At 37.4% G+C, this 16,932-nt stretch overlaps 1 protein-coding gene across 5 annotated transcripts in view; it reads left to right on the top strand.

The window, feature by feature from the left end:
• Nucleotides 1-16,932, top strand: part of MPP7 (membrane palmitoylated protein 7) — a 144,596-nt gene that overhangs the window by 45,990 nt on the left and 81,674 nt on the right. For all 5 annotated transcript variants that reach the window (XM_042888671.1, XM_042888669.1, XM_042888672.1 and 2 more), the window contains one exon: nt 11,508-11,626. In XM_042888671.1, the coding sequence (XP_042744605.1) occupies nt 11,508-11,626 (119 nt within the window). The remainder of the gene's footprint in view (nt 1-11,507; nt 11,627-16,932) is intronic.

Here is a 16,932-nt window from a genome sequence, read left to right as displayed (position 1 = left end):
AATAGTTTACTGCACTGTTTTTTCCCTCACACTTCAGGTCCTCATAAGATTTCTGCTAGCTGAAAAGGTGAATCTTAAGAGGATTTTTGTTACTGTTTCTTTTTTTGTTTTGTTTTGTTTTTTTGTTTTTAACCATTTCAAGGTCCCTTCCTACCCAAACCATTCTATGGTTCTATCATTTGGAAGCAGGTTTTATTGGTTTTCTTACACTCTTTTCTGTCCCACTTGCTGTGTTTGAGAGATTTGACTACCATCTCCCCAGACTCTACCTCTACTAACTTTTTCTTCTCTTTCCCCTATGAAAATACGTGCTTCACTTCTGTGGCTGTTGAAGCTGTTGAGTATACCTGAATTTTGGAAGACGTTAGCTCTATCCTGAGCTAATTTTCCGCTGTGGATCTTTGCTTCCTTTATTATACAATCTTTTGTGTCTTTCCAAAATCTGCCTCATTATTATGTTTTTAAATATTATGTGACCAAATACTTTCTGATGTTTCAAGACAATTTTGAGATGAATAGTAGGGGGGGGGAATGTGTGATGACTGGCGCTTGGTGCTAATGATATTTCTAGGTTTATTATTTAAAGAAAGTTAATATGCCCAGAAGTATTAGTAATGGACATACTCACAGGAAAAAAGAAAACTGCTTCATCAGATGGGAAAAAAATACTCCTAATTTTAAAATTGTGTGTTACTGTCTCTAAAAACAATGTTTGATTATGCTGCTTAATGCGTATGATTCTCCAAATACATTTTGCTTTTTAGCACACACCCTAATTAATTAACTTTACATTGTCCTAGGAAATCTTAACAGTAACGTATGCTAGAGACTGTGCTCTCTATCCTGATTGTAATACAAATGTTTTTTAATCTGCAGCATGATCCACCTCCGAGCTGTTTTTTAGTTCTTACTCTTTGATTAATAAAATAAAATTAAAGACAAAAAGAAAAAAGGGGGAGGAGCAGTTCTTATCTTCGTTGTTCTCCATTGGAAGGCAGGCAGACCACCTTTCCTCTTGTCCTTCCATTCCGACTGCATAAACTGCTGGTGGCTGTGTGTGTTCCTGCAGTGGAGTTAGCAGATTAATTGATCGGGGCCTTACAAATGTGCCTCTAGGGTAGGGGAGCAGCTTCATTTAGTCTGTCTGCTAAGGCTCTATTTTATTAACACATTCAAACAAAACTCCAATCTAGTTTATTTTTATATTTGTTCTCACCTGGTGAAGTAAAAGTAAACTGGGATTTGAAAATGAGCGAGAGTTCTACTGAGAATTAGTAAAGAGAAATGCATCATCTGCAAGTGTGACTGTTTGAAGTTTATTTTGTTTTAACATTCTTAGACATCAGATCATGATCAAAAGCAGGATAGCGCTCATGATGGGCAACATTTTATGCAACTAAAAGTTGTTCTATTTGTGTTAATGTTGTGTAGCTTTTACTTTGTCAACAGGCAAACCAGATTTGTGTAGCTTGCTTCCAGCTAGAAGAGTTATAAAATGTTTAAATGAAAAACATTCTTATGAGTTACAGGCTTATGTTTGTGCACACATGGGTGTATGCACACACACACACACACACACACACACACACACACACACACAATATATCTTTTTTCAACTTGTTGACAACATACAATAGCAATCCTACTCCTCCCTGAAGGCTTACTGTCCCTTCAGTGTTGGGTCCAAGTAACGTTAAAGCAAGCGTCTTGACTGGAGGGCTGAGCTCCTGTGTGTGGCTGCATCTGAAGTTTTACCATTTTCTGTGTTCTAAAAATTTACTTGAACTCAGTGTGCGAGGCTGTCTCACAGAGTTTAAAGGCTGAGAAGAAAGACTTGCACTTCTGCCGGTAAAGCAAGTCTGAGGTCTAGCATTCACAGATTTAGGAGATTCAAGGTTGCTATTCTGGCTTCACAGTAGTTGATGTCATCTTCATTGCTGACTTTTGTGGAGCCAAGATGACATCACTATGCTTTGTGAAGTGTTTTAGTGTGAAAAACATTGTAAAGTTGTTGCAGATTTCTTTCCTCACAACCCTGTGGTAAGCTTGCTCAGCTGACAAATTAAAAAATGCTTTCTCTGTTTGTCCTTTAAAACTAGCACAGGACTGTGCAAAGCAGTCTTCATATTACTGATTCACGTGTTGTCAGTGGGAAAATCACATTTAATGGCCAAGTTTGATCCCCAAGTAAAACTGTGATTGCATAAGTATAATGAAAGTCAGAAGCGTTTCTTGAATTTGAATATTTTGAGTTATAGACAGTAAAAATGTGCAAGGCTTACATTAACTCCTTCTTGAGTACATATAAGGAGCTAATGCTGTGCCAGATAGAGATTTTTTCAGTTATAGGCATATAAAACTGAATACACATTAGCTTTTTAAATGGAGAAAAACCGCGTTTGTTGCAAACCAAATCACAAATTCACCTGGCTTTAAAATACTCTTGGTTTGGGTGTTTTCTGTCTTGTAATAATGCAAAATAAAGCTATGAAACCTATTTGAAATACAGGATATTTTTGAAGTAGCATATCCTATTGCTCTTTAATAATTATCAGGACTTTGTCTAGGGCTGCATACCATTGGTGTGCATGTAGTGAACGCCAGTATAAATATTTTGCTAAAACATGATGGTGATATGACAGCTCCATCATCTACGTGGGCTGTCTGCCAGCAAAGTGAGAGCTGCAAGCAGTGCTAAGTTCAAAGTTGTTTTTCTAATCACCTGAACACTGAAAGATCTATCCTTGCTGTGGCCATTTTGGGATGGATGCGTTCCCTTTATTTACAGCTGGTACACTTTACTAAGATTACAAGTTTCAACACAGTTTTTCCTAAGAATGCTTGATAATGAAAAGGATAAAAAGGCAGAGAGGGGAAAGAAACAGTGATGACAGTGGAGTAGTTGGCGGAGCCAAGAGGGGGCATGAGAAATACTTGTGGGGGCAGAGGGCAAACGAAGCTGAAGTGGCAGAAGATTTCAGCCTTTTCAGCCAGTTGTTTGCCGAAGGAGGGAGCTAGAAATCAGGGACTTGTGTTTTTACAGACCATTTAAAAAATGTAATAAAAAACAGTAGCCAAAGATCTGGATTCGTTGTTATGAGATGAAGAGAAAGAGAATTTAAGAGAACGATGGGGGGAGGATTTCTGGGAGTAGCGGTTCCTTTGGCGGCTGCCAGGCGAAGGCTCGCAGGGCGGTGGAGCCCTGGCCTGAGCTGCCTCGTGCTGCATTGTGAGCAGTGAGAGCAGAGGCTCCGTGTGCCGCTCGGAGCTGTGTCTGCGCTGGGATTGCAAGGCTGCTGAAACTCTCACCTCGTTGAAGTGCACAGATATGGCTAGATCTGCATGAAAGCTGATACTCTAGCTAAGGCAGGACTTGCACTGAATTAATAAATATAGCTATATTTTATCGTGTTTTCTTGAGAGCTCCCCATCTCCCGCTGCCACAGGCAGTAACTGGCTTGTAGGCTAACACTAATGTGAAAGATGTGGAAAACTATGAGGCGTATGGCTAGCTTTAATTGCTGTCAGATTTTTTAAAATATAAATTTCTGGTGTTGGGAAAAGGGTATTTATTTTGATTTCAACATATTTATGGTGAGTGTTGGAAAACTTGTTCAAAGTAGAATGAAATTTCTCTAAACTCTTCTGGTTTGGATTAATGCTTTATGCTAGGCTGATTCAGCAGTATGGAATCAGAAAATGTGTGCAGCTATATTTACTGGTGGGAAACTCTTTAAAACTGTTACAGTTGTTGGATGCAAATTTAACTTCAAATTCAAATGGTCTGTCGGCATGAACATACGCTTCTTTTTTTCTTGGTGCCCAACGTGTAGTTCTGTGGCAAATGTGAAAGTATGGCAGCCTATATTGTTTCTAACCAAAGGCTTAAATATATAGCTACTTTGGTTGGACTGGAAGCTGTAATTACACAAACAGTTGACAATTCCTGCTTCTGTCAGACATCCTTTGACAGGAGCAGGCAGTGATGTTGTAACGCATAAATGTAACTGTGCCGGGATCCAGCTCGGCTAGCAGAGCGTATCGTATGTTTTTACTGTCAGATGAAAGGTTCTGTGGCTTCTCAGCCCAACATCAGGTCAAGTATTGCTTGTTTTAATAAAACTAAAGCTGTTAATCTGAAGGAAATTTAGTACTGCTTTCAGGTACTGAGAAGCTTCCCTGCTAACAGTTGTAAGTTGCCTGTCATGGAACATGAGTTCAGATATGATTTTGCTCTTAAAATAACGTATTTGTTAAACATGAAACCCACAATTCAATCAGGTTAGGAATGTAAAGGGTAAAATACAAAACGTAACCACTGTTAGTTGCCTTTTATAAACTTGCCTTTGATACCACAGAGATGGTATACTTGATTGTTTAAAGCTTTTTGTATTTCTATATAGTTCTGTAGATTTTTCCATCAAAATTTGTAGGCATGTGCATGTGTACGTGACTGGTGGGATGGTATAACTTGCTTTGAATGCTAAGCATTGAACTCAGTCATACAATGAGATACAGCACTAAAAAGATACCACTACTTTAAAGCCTGTTTTGGGGCATTGGTGCTGCCATCTCTGTCATGGAGATTACGGGATGTTTCCTTCCACTCTTAAGACATGGTATGAAAGGCTTAACTATACAGTAATCAGATGGTGCTTTCAGTATTTGTAGGTACAACTAACCCCAGGTAAACAGTCTCAACTTCTGTTGCTGCAAGTCTTTTTTCAGCCTCGTCATGAGATATCATAGCCTCCTTCTGCAGGTGGGAAAGGCCACATTTAGTACGCCTTGCAAACTGCAAAGAAAGAGTTAAACATACCGAGCGTGCCCAGCGATTCTTCTCTGACATCTAGCACTGGAATGAGTTCTTTCCTCAGTGCCTGCCAGATACTTGCTATTGCCTCCTCTAGTGTTGATGAAGATCAAGATATAAATACTTAAGGCTCCCCAGGCTGACGTCTGTACAAAGGACCAGTCAGTTAGTCAAGGTTATTCAAGGTGTCACAGTATGCAGGCTTCTTTGGAGCGGCCAAGAGTATCTGAAAACATACACGTCAGGTCTTTGTACGAGCCTTCCACAAACTGCTTATTAATTTGTGCTTGATAGGTCACTTTAAATCAGTTATACATTTGTGTTATTCTTGCAGAAAGCAGTCCTTCAGTAAGCTTATGGAAGTAATTTTATGATTTTTCAAAGTATCCCTCTTGATACAGTGCCTCACGATTATATTTTGAGTTTCAGTTTTGAAACAGATCTCAGGAGCTGTACAAGCAAGAACTTGGTATTACTTTGTATGAGTGCAAGAAGGGATCAACTGTTTAACTCGAATCAGAATGCACCGGTATGTGGTATGCTAAATCTGAAATACACATGTTGAGACAAATCCTAAAAGACCAATAACTGTTTCAAACAACTGCGGATTCTTTAGCTCCCGTAGCCAAGTTCCAAAACTAAAGACTTTTCCATTTTGAAGGGAATAATATTTTTAGAAGTGGTGGGCTTAAATGCTTGCTTGCTTTCAACATTGTCTGTCATAATGTTGTTTTAAGGTGGGTTAACAAATTACTGCAGTTTGGAGGAATAAAAATTGGGTACAATTTTAAAATTAAAATACAGTACTGCCCTCACTGAATATGTAATCTTGTTCTTTGAGGGTATGCATGACAAAGTTCTTGTTTTCATTAGGAAAAAAATAGAACATTGATATTTTAATTAATCCCACCTGCAAGGGTTTGAGCATTTTGCTTCTTTATGAATTAGCAAATAGAACAAGATAGACATTTTTCCACAGACGCTGCTGATGACCTGTATGTTGTGCCTATCTGGCTACTCTGTCTTTCCTACCTTTTGAAAATTAGATCAGTTTTTTTTTTTTTTTTTTTTTTTTTAAGCAATAAACTTTTTTTTTTTAAGTACAGGATACAATCATGTTAGTCACTGGTTCTGTACAGAGCAGATGTTGAAGCCCTGTATGTTCTTGCAGTCTCACTAAGCCCATATACCCAATGGAATTATCGAGCGCAGAAAAGAAGGATTTGTTGCTCAGACGATTGGGCGCACAGCAGTCCTTTTACAGTCTGATAGGACAGTGGAGTTTGTCCTAAAGCGTGTGTGCACAGAATATGTTTTTGTTTGAACTTGTGCGTGGATGCTGCTCTCTAAGTTGAGAATGAAGTAACTTTCAATATTCAGCGTTAGTGACTTTGATTTTATTATGCAGGGGCAGTGATGTCAGAACGAGGGTTTCTGTTGCAGGGCTGTTTGCTTTGTGTAAGGAGAGTGTTGTCTGATCCTTTATAGAACTGTAAAATACGGTTCAAATGTGAAAAAATGTCAGCTTGTTATAAATGGCAGCAAATGGTGCTGATTATTTTACCTTTGACAAAGTGGAAAATTTAAAGGTTGGTGTGTCCCGTTTTATTAATACAATAAAATTTTACAGTGTTGTTCTGGGCTTAGATATATGTTCTTTAGTGTTTATTATCCCTCAGTTACAGTAAAAATTTTTGATTGGAAGTCTGGCATCATTGTTCAGAATGCTAAATCAGGAAATTAATTAGCATATGAAAGCAAATGTGCATCCATTTGTCTCCAGCTTTTTCCTTACACTAACCAAAACAAAGTTGGTGTTTTCCTGTGATACGCAAGAGCGATGGAATGCACAGACCATATTTTTTATCATTTAGCACTAGTTTATAGCTTCCACAGACTTGTCCTAATAATGAAGCTATGAAGGATATGACAAGAATGGTGATATTAAATTTCTCTAGACTAACAGTAAATTTTTCCATTCTGATGTCAAGAATGTAGAGCATCTGGATTCCGCAGTGTGAGTGGTTCAGTACGGGAACACTTTCATCAAATGGTTCACCATTTACTCTCCTCCAAGGAACAAGCAGACTCCTACAGAAAAGAACACCCTGAAAGAAGCAGTTTTCTGGAATTCTGGACAAATTATTTGTCCCATTGTTTCCGATTTAAAAGCTTTCCGTTGTTTCTTAGCATTAAATCTAATCGCATGTGCAAAATTAAGTGAAGCATTTTTAAATCAGAATTCTCAAGATTACATACAGTTACTCAGATCTAGTAAAATTGTGTTAATTAAGGTTAGGAAAAAATGAAGAGACTCTGAAGGCAGGAACTGTCTAAGTCTATTAATAGAACAAAGTGTGAAATCTGTCTGTTGCTTTCTGAAGCAGGGACAATGCTGAGGTTTCAGGCATTGGATTTTTCCCTTTAAGTTGTTTCCTTAGTCCAAGCTGGCAGAATTCTACAAACCTTATTTTGCAACCATTTTGTTTTACTGTGTGTATGCAACAAGCCCAAAAACTTCAGAGTAGTTTCCCTATCCGTGACAAGCTCTTGTACATTTTCGTTTTAGGCTGTCTGTATCTATTAGGTTATCTACATGTTTGTATATAGATTATTTCTGTTAACAGTTATCTAGTCGTTGGTTTTTAAATGCCTGTGTTTCTTTTCATGGAAGAAATAAATTTCATGTGAAAGTGTTGGATATCTGGTATTAATTTATTAAATTTCTTTATTCTTGATTCAGGTAGTTAGGCTTAATAGGCCATCTGAGCACCTGCAAACTTTTCCTTCCTCTCTTCCAAGGGTTTTATGATATTACTGTGTGCAATGCTTGTCTCCTTTTATTGGTATTGCTGTGCTACAGGGATGCCACTTGATTCACATCTTAGTTCAAGTTAGACACTGTACCTAGTTTATATAACATGAGTATAATATCAGCATACTAGTATCTAAAACTGGGGGTTCCCGTGTTGTTCTGGAAGTGACTCCTATTACCACTGGGTTATGTGACCATGTTTAATCTAGAAAGAACCTTAGATCTTTCCTTCTCTGTTTCAGTGATTTGGGAAAGTCCAGGGATGATTATGCTGTGATGTGATTTTTATTTTCAATTTTTTTTCCCCAGGTTGTAGGACAGGCCGGACTGACTTCCCTTTCTATAACTGGTTGTAGTCTTACATCTCCACGTTTAAACTCTTTGTTAATTTTTGGGATGTGTGCTCAGGACGTTTGAGACCTTTGAATCAATGTTCTGCTTTTAAAAATAGAAGTAAATGAGTTTTTCTTGTGTAAGTCATGATGTTTACTTTACTGAATTTTGACACCTGAAGTATTTTGATACTAGAAAATCCCAGTGGACCTTTGATTCATTTTAAATATAAAGCCTGCTTAAATTTAGCCAAACTAGACTAAAAATAATGATAATAAAAAAGAACCTGAACAGAATAGCAACAGGTTTTTTTTTTGTTTGTTTGTTTTTTGTGAGGCTCTTTACAGTGTTGCCAACATAAGGAATTAAAAAAAAAAAAAAAAAAGATTTTTTTTCAGCTTTTCATGATTTCTGTTGTTTTAAACAACTTCTAGAGCCTTTTAAAGAGCTTTTTTTGTGTGTTAGTTTAAATTTTAGGCACCCTTCCAAAAATGTGTGCAAAATGCCTTTTTTAATGGAAGATCAGTGCATGCCATTTGACTCAGAGCTGTGAGGAGAAGGCATTGTACAAAGCCTGACGATAGCACAGCCTGGGCCTGGCAGCGTTCAGCTCTCTGCTCCACAGCTACATCTCATCCCATGGCTTTTAATGCAGTTTTAATTTACGTCACAGTCCATCTCAGCATAGGGCATATCCTATGAGCATTTTAAAAACTCACTATAGCAACACTTCAATGTTTCCAATTGGCACCAAAAGAATTTTTAAAAAATAAATGTGATTTCAGCAGACTGGCAGTGGTAAAAGCAGTGAACAACTTGCATTGCTTGCAGTGGCCTTTGGCTCTGGCCCACAGAACCACCTGCGGTGCAGCTCGCTAGCTTTGCAGGAGGTTGGTTTGATGTTGGGCTGAAGCACAGTCTCCAATGGTAAATTTTTCTCTTCTCTCAGTCTACATAATGGTTAGTTTCAAGGGGAGTCTATAGAGCAGGAGTATAGTGTTCCCTGTGTGCTGGGTGGCCACGGCTGTCCCGCTACAGAGAAGAGCTGGATCTTGATATGTTCCCCTTCTGGGTCAAAGCTATAAACACGGCGCTGCAGAGCTAAAGCAGGGCAGGACTTGAAACGCCACCATAGAATTGGATAAAATGAGTTGGCACCCATCTAATTTTCTCCTTTTCCCCAGAAAGTTGCATAACTTGGGTAAGTTGCTGTTGAAGCTAGCATTAGAGCTTCTGAGACATAAAAACATTCATTTCTCTGGAAGGGGCAGTTCAGGGCTGTATGAGCAAATTTAGCCCATGGCAACTCATGGCAATTCATCTGAATGTGGAAACCCCAAGGAATGGAAGCACCCACAGGACTATTCTGTCCTGAATTGTAGGTAGTTCTGTGTGTAAAACCCAGTCTCACTACAGGCACCTTTAGTATTATCTTGTATTCCTACAGTAAGAGTTACCCCATCAAGAAACTTATTTTCACAGGGATTTAATTATATGAGGTTTGAGAAGCTACATTTACAAACGTAGAATAGTTTCATGGTAGATTATAAGTAAAAACTAAGCAGATTTGGTGAACAAGAAAGAAAAAGCTTGTTCTGTTGTACATCTCTTATGTGAAGGGAGTGGCTAAAGTTCATATTTTCTTTCCTCCGAAAGGCATATGTGAATTGTTCTTAAACAGTTATGTCACGGTATAAGCTTGCATTGAGCTTTCTATTCCATTTTTTAACAACCTCCAAGTTATTCTGAGGTAAGTGTATTTGCAGTAACAAAAGTAGTTCTACACAGACATGTAAGGCTGAGTGTAAAGTAATTTTAATTTTCTAAATATATTTCTTAAAAATGAAGTAAATTTAATTGGATAGGTTTTTTTGCAATTTTATTTCTTCTTCCTAGTTATTTCTGCAGCTGAAGTAATAGTCGTGTCATTTTGAGGCTGTTAACTACTGTGACATCCACACCTAAAAACTGATTTATTTTCTTTTTTTTTGCCCAGTGGTGAAATTCTAATAATCCAGAAGGTAAAAGCCAAAAGTCCCATTCAATTTCTGTTCCTTCAGTGTTCAGTCATTGATGGAATCTTGCTTGGCAAGACTTAGTTTTCTTTTTCTGTCCGTGCAAAATTGTAGTGGTTTGAGTTATATCCTCTTCTTACAGTATTTCTGAAGAATAAATAAGAACAGATTTAAATAAAAGCAAGATTCTAAGAAAATGAATGTCAACCACCAAAAACCCTTGGACCACAAAAAGAATGTATCTGGAAGGAACGGGTTTTTTTTTCCAGAATGTTTTACTGAAAGGCAGTAAAAAACATGAAAATGCTCAATAATCAGGTCCCAAAGGTGCTGTATGTGATTTTGGAAGGGGAGTGAGGTACCTGGAAAGGTTGCGAAATTGTGTTTACTAATAAATATTTGAAGTCGTAAGCTTTCAGGAGATAAGAGGCATAGTAACAATAGGCAACCTATAACTTAGAATAATGTTCTTCACTTGCAGAATATCTTGTAAATCTGTCCTTGTGACGAACAGCAGCACTTACTCAGACTAAAAATAATAGCAAGACCATGTATCTTGGATCCCGGGAGACTGTTGGTGTTTTTGTAGACAGCAGACAGGAGAAAAAAGGCATTTTGTCCTTTTTACCCCAAGTAATCCCACTGGAAAATTAAACATGTGCTATGAATTGATATCAGCTCATGCCAGGTTACCTCCCTAAAGAAAACTGCTGCAAACACTGTTGCTACATTTCTTGGACAGCGGCTTGATAGCCTGTGTGCATGATGGATATTTTATGCTGCATGCTACTGTGGAACACTGTGCTACTGTCTGCCCCTCAGAGCCTGCTGGTGAGGTGTGTCACAAATAACCGGGAGCAGCAATGGCCTTCACCCTATGGATAATCTCGAATACCTGTGAATTAAAAATATGACTGAAATAGTACTCTGTGGGGGTGTTCCTGGGAAAGCTGCGTTGTTTTTGTTTTTTAAGGTTTAATAGTGTAACACATAACAGTTCCTTTTGTCTTGCTGAGTGTTCCTACTGAACACAGGATAAAAAAAAATATTAAGCAATATATTAACAAGAAATATTTAGAGAAACCACGAACCCTTTTTTAATGGACCACCCTATCCAGTTTCTGTTCTTTTAAGGAAGTTTTTCCTATTCATGACTCATTTCACTCTTTGGCTAACATCAAGGGAAATGGAATAACGATTAAGCGAAGGAATGTATGTTTTTTTCTCGTTTTGTCCTTTTTTTTTTCTTCCCCAAAACCTTTACGAATTTCTCTGTAACCTTGTGTAAATACATATGGATATAGAAGCTCAACAACTGTGACAAGGTAAAAAGTATACTGCTAATACTTTCTTTTTTGTAATTTTTAAAAAATGTTCTTTTTAATTCTACAAGCTAATGTTATACTGGATACTCCAGACTCCCTATTCAGTTAAAATGACATGCTCCAGGCAGCCAATTACACAGAACTGTTAAGTGAAATTAATGAGATCACCCCTAGATTACACTTTGTGTTTTATTTTCATTTTATAGGTCTGTATGAACTGCTGGCAGCATTGCCAGCCCAGCTGCAGCCACATGTGGACAGCCAGGAAGACCTGACCTTCCTCTGGGATATGTTTGGTGAAAAAAGCCTTCATTCACTGGTGAAGGTAAACCACATTTAAGTCAAATTCTCTTTGAGAAGAGCATATGGAAAAATGTTTTGAGCGCCATCTAGTAAACCAGTGAAAAAACTTGCTCAGTGAAAACAAAACAGCCTTGTTTTAACTCTGTTTCTGTCAGAGTGGAAGTTGTTAAATAAGATTCTACCAAAAATACATAGATGATTTCATTTAAGAGTGATGTTTTGGCAGCATAATGCTAATGCAGCAAACATATGTTGTTTGCCCTTGTTTAGAAAAAAAGAGTAAGGAATAGTAGCAGGAAATCTGAGCCTTCTTTATGGTCAACAATCAAGACCTGGAGTTTAGCTTAAATAAATAAATGTTCACAGCAAAAATTAGAAGGAATATATTTTCTGAGGTCAAGTATGGCAACAGTTCAGTAGCCACATTAATTTAAAATAATTTCCTTTAACAAAGTCAACTGAAATTCTAGTAAGCTGTTTCTTTTATTGGCTTGCCTCCATTTCAAATTGTTTTGCACATAAATATGTTGGACTGAAGGACAACCTAAAATAAGTTTGGAAGAATACTTAAGTAAAGTGTCCTGCTACAAAAATGATCAGCAATGAGGGATCAAAGCATGCCATGCAGAGTAACCCCAGTACTACTAGAATTGCTTACAGAACAAAAATGGGACCAATCAGCTGATTAGAAATGTTCCACTCCTTCAAAATGGTAAATGTGGCTCAGGTCACTAGTACAGAGCTAATTCAAGCTGTAAGGAAATCCTTAGTTCTCAAGTGAGTCAGTAACTGGTGGTAACCCACACCATGAATATATCCAGGCTAGAATGTAGTTGAGTAGAATTTGTTGCAGTTGTCAGTCGTTGATCTAGAAGAGGCTTAACACTAAAGCTGTTATTTTGATGTAACCTTTTCCCCTCTGTTTCAGCAATCTTACTCCAGAAAAGATTTGATAATGTTGGAACTTGGCCAAGATTTTCAAGTTAGCTGTGAAATTACACATAAAAATAGGCACAAGTACACAAAGGCTACAAACAGCGGAATGATGTTTTACAGAACTCACTTGTCTCAAGAATTTAATCTAATTTCTGAAATGTGGTGATTCCCAGGCTTCTTATTGCTTTGATTCAGCTGTCTGTTCAGCTTGCTAAGATCACTGAAAGAGAAACACTGATTGTATTCCTAATGTAGGTTGATAGCAGTGTGAATCTGAGTTAAATGTTAGGTCAGGAGCTAAATTAGTTTTCATTCTGGATTGGAATTTAAAGAAGGCTGTCTAGAACATGAGCGTGGATCTGTGAAACAGTAAAATTTCAACATTTGCTCTTAATTTTGTATTGAGTCAGAATCTTAACCTTTTGAACTTATGGAAGTGGTCCCTTGTCTCTCCCTGCAAAAGAAAATAATCATAGCACAACTGTAACTATGACACTCATCTTGAGTATACTCTGTTTGGAAAAGTTGTGCTCTCATACTAGTGGTGAGTCCTAATTGTTTGTTATTGCAGGATGGATTGTTCTTATTAGATGAAAAAGGGCTCTTCAGGCAGTTGGGAAATGTTGGGCTTCAGTGAAAGAACATCTCGTTGCAGTTACAAGCAGTCATTGAAGTATTCCAACAATCTTTATTATTTATCTTTAGATTTTAGGACCAAGAATTAAATAAATGTGTAGTTCCTAACTTGTGAGAGGTTATGTTGAGGTCCTATTATGTCTCTTCAAATAGATTTATTTCTTGAAGTTGCATCTTTTCTTTATTGTTTACTAGTTACACTTATTCTTTAATACACCATCCCAATTTTATTCAAAAAACAGCTTTTTTAATAATAAGAACTGAGGCTTTTATCAGCATCTAGAATGACTCAATGCATGTCACAGGATGCAGGACCTCACTTTCTGATGGCCATGTTATGGAAAAAATACCTGAAGAACTTTCAAAAGGTTATCTAGTTCATATCTGTGTCCCAAGGCTGTATCTGAAACACAGTACGTATTTGACCTTTAACTCATTTTAGAAGGATTATTCAATGTGCTATCAAGTTTCAGAAAAGGCAGTGAGTAGCTTGTCTGGAATGGAACTGTAAGAGCAAAAGAAAAGATCTCATCTGCCATAGTTTTTCCCTGTTACAAGGCTTCAGAAGTGCCAAACCTTTCTGGGTTCTGGTATCTCATTTGAAAGACTGTTTTTCCTAGCCGTAACTTCTTAAAGTCAACTGTTGTTGCAAAGACAAATGTTTTCAATTCGTCAGGCAGAGAATGATGACAGATATTTTGTAATAAAAAAGAAGCGCTAGCTTAGAGCCAAAGATGCTGCGATCGTGGTATGTGTGGGTTTTAAACTTCACAAATTGGAAGAAAATTAGCACTGATTTGCTACCAATTATGCACTAGTATTTCTCAATTTAAAATAGACACACTGCTTAATAAAAATTTCAAAGCTGAGCATCATACCTTGCTGTTTAATAATTGCAAGTATAAAGAAAAGCTGTTTTTCTAAGTTTTAAAGTGGATAAAATGCTCCAAAATGCTTGAAAAGTATAAAATGAACTTTCTACCTTTTGTACCGATATTGTAAGTTTTATGGACATTTAATAATCATAGTGTTTTGTGTTTGGTTATATGCTGTGGCACATGGTTTGCTACTCTGACCGTCTTAATGTTGAAAAGGATAAAAAACAAAACAAAACAACAGACCCAAACCTTGCATTGGATTTCTCTTCATTCAGTACTTTTGGATAGAAATCTTTTTGTGAGCTTGGATCAGCCTGAGCTGTTCTAAGAAGTCAGAAATGGAAAAGTTGTATTAGATCATCCAGTCCATTACCCTGCAAATACTGGATAGTTCCCTACAATACATTCCTATTGTAGTAAGTAAAACCAGCAAAAACTGATGCAACTGGTCTTGATTTCTTTTTTTTTTTTTTTTTTTTTTTTTTCTCAGTAAAAATCTGTTGATTAGATTTTTAGTTTGCAAAGTATAGAGAAGAAGGAACCCACAAGCACTGGTGACTGTTTGGAAGAGAAAGCTGTCTGTAGATAGTGAATGTTCAAAGTTTGTCTCCATTTCACTCAATTTGTTACTTCCTTGTCTTATTACATAACTTTCTTAAGTTTCTCCTTATTTTTAATATGGTGGAGATCCCAGTAATTCTGTAGAGATGTAATGACAAGGATCATGAAGAGATGATCCTTTGAATAATTACGAGTACTAATTTACTTGAAATCTTATCTAGCACATGAGCACTCTGTTTGTGCTGGATTATTAGAGGAACAAAGGTAAATAAAGGTATGTTTTAACATCTCCTTTAGCTTGTTTTTAGAGGAGTTACAAGAATTTCCATGTGTGCTTACTTGCTGTTAGTGCATAGTGTTAGTGTTATATACTAAGCTCCAAGATGACGCTTCTACTCGTAATGTAACCTTAAACATTTTTCATTGTATATATGTATATACATATGTATATGTAATGCTCGAACACTGAGTAAGCCTCTCTGTTAGGCTTTTTAACCAATTGTACTTTACCAATTGGCATTGACTGATTCAGAGCATGCACGTTTCTTTAGCCAATTCTGTACTCTGCCTGTAGAGGTTGTGGATGTCCTGTCTCTGGAGATGTTCAAGGCCAGGCTGGATGGAGCCCTGAGCAATCTGATCTAGTGCTTGATGTAGATCTAGCAGTCGGCAGCCTTTCCCATGGCAGGTGCATTGGAACTAGATGATCTTTGAGGTCCCTTCCAACCCAAGCCATTCTGTGATATTCAATGACTAAGAAAACAATGTGGTGTTGCTGTTTCTCTTGATAGGGAAGAGATCATACAACCAAAAAGCAGTATGTAGCACTGGGGAAGAAAATAACTACTGCAAAAAGTAAGGAATACCTGGTGAATCTAGACTGATTTCATTGTGACATTGTGTATTTTGGTGGCTGGCTCTGCAAAACCTTAGAATCATAGAGTTGGAAGGAACCTTTAAAAGGTCATGTAGTCCAAACTCCCTGCAATGAACAGGAACGTCCACAACTAGATCAGGTGCTCAGAGCCTGGTCTAGCCTGGCTGCAGAAGTCACCAGGAACGGGAAATCCACCACATCTCTGAGTAATGTGTTCCAGTGCCTCACCACTCACAGTAAAAGACTTTTTCCTTATATCCAAACTAAATCTACTCTTTTTAATATAAAACTTTTTGCCCTTGTCTTGTTACCACAGACACTGCTAAAGAGTCTGATTCTTTCTTTCTTGTAGATCCTCTTTAGGTACAGACAGGCCACTAGAAGGTCACCTCGCAGCCCCTTCTCTTTTCTAGATTGAACAGCCCTAGCTCTCTAAGCCTGTCCTCATAGGAGAGGTGTTCCTTAATTAGTGCTAATTTTCTATTAGTTTCACCTTTATGTGGCTTGGTTTGTAGTTCTGAGAAGTTTAGAATATACTCATGTTTGTAATGTCGATAACTAATATCTGATATTATGGACTATAAAGTGAATATTCATGACTAATATTTTCTAAGTAATCTAATCTTCAAAAATAGAATAGTCAGAACTATATCCTGGTATAAATTATTTGTCATGCACATTCAATCAAATGATTATATAGCCCAAATCTTACAATTGTGGTGGTTCTTGTAGAACTCATGGAGGGGCTGTATGGTGCAGCTTCCCCATCTTCACTATTGTCAGACATTCTGCACCTGACCTCCAGGTATGTTCTACATTAATTGTCTGTATTCTCTCCCCATGTGGTGCATCTTCAAGGTGAATCCTCTTGCCTGAGCATGTGCTCCAGCATCCCCACAATTGCATATTCTTCCCAAAGAATATAGAGGAAACAGACCTGCTTATATGAATTGTTCTGCTCAATTGTGTGCCACAAGTGATTTTTCTGGACTCATTGTTTAAACAGTTGATGAGGATGACCCACAGATTAAGGAAATGATATCTGTGTAGGTATCAAAGAATAACAAGGGTGGTGATGGATGAGAAGGATGTAGTAGATAGAATGGAGTTGGCTTTCTTCATGGTAGCCCAATGATGTTGATATTGATTGTCTCTGTACTTCAAGCTAGAAGCTGTTATTGAAATATTTTTTAATTGTAGCATATTAGTTATTATCTGATTACATTGTTCTTTGTGTGCATTTTCCATTGAATTTTACTTAATCTTTACACAATCGTCATTGAAACTGATTCTGCAGCTCACAAAAACTTTTTTCCTGTTAATTGCTTTGTTGTATGGAGGGGGCAGGGTGTGTTTGTGAGAGGCTTTGGTTGCTTGTATCCTTGTACCTGGTAAAGGAATGGTGAGAAGCATTTCTGATTTCAGAGCAGACATAAGCAG

The sequence above is a fragment of the Lagopus leucura genome, unplaced genomic scaffold (assembly GCF_019238085.1).
Source record: "Lagopus leucura isolate 7727_CA_CO unplaced genomic scaffold, USGS_WTPT01 Super-Scaffold_100157, whole genome shotgun sequence".
NCBI classification, from domain to species: domain Eukaryota; kingdom Metazoa; phylum Chordata; class Aves; order Galliformes; family Phasianidae; genus Lagopus; species Lagopus leucura.
This window is presented reverse-complemented; position numbering and strand designations above follow the sequence as displayed.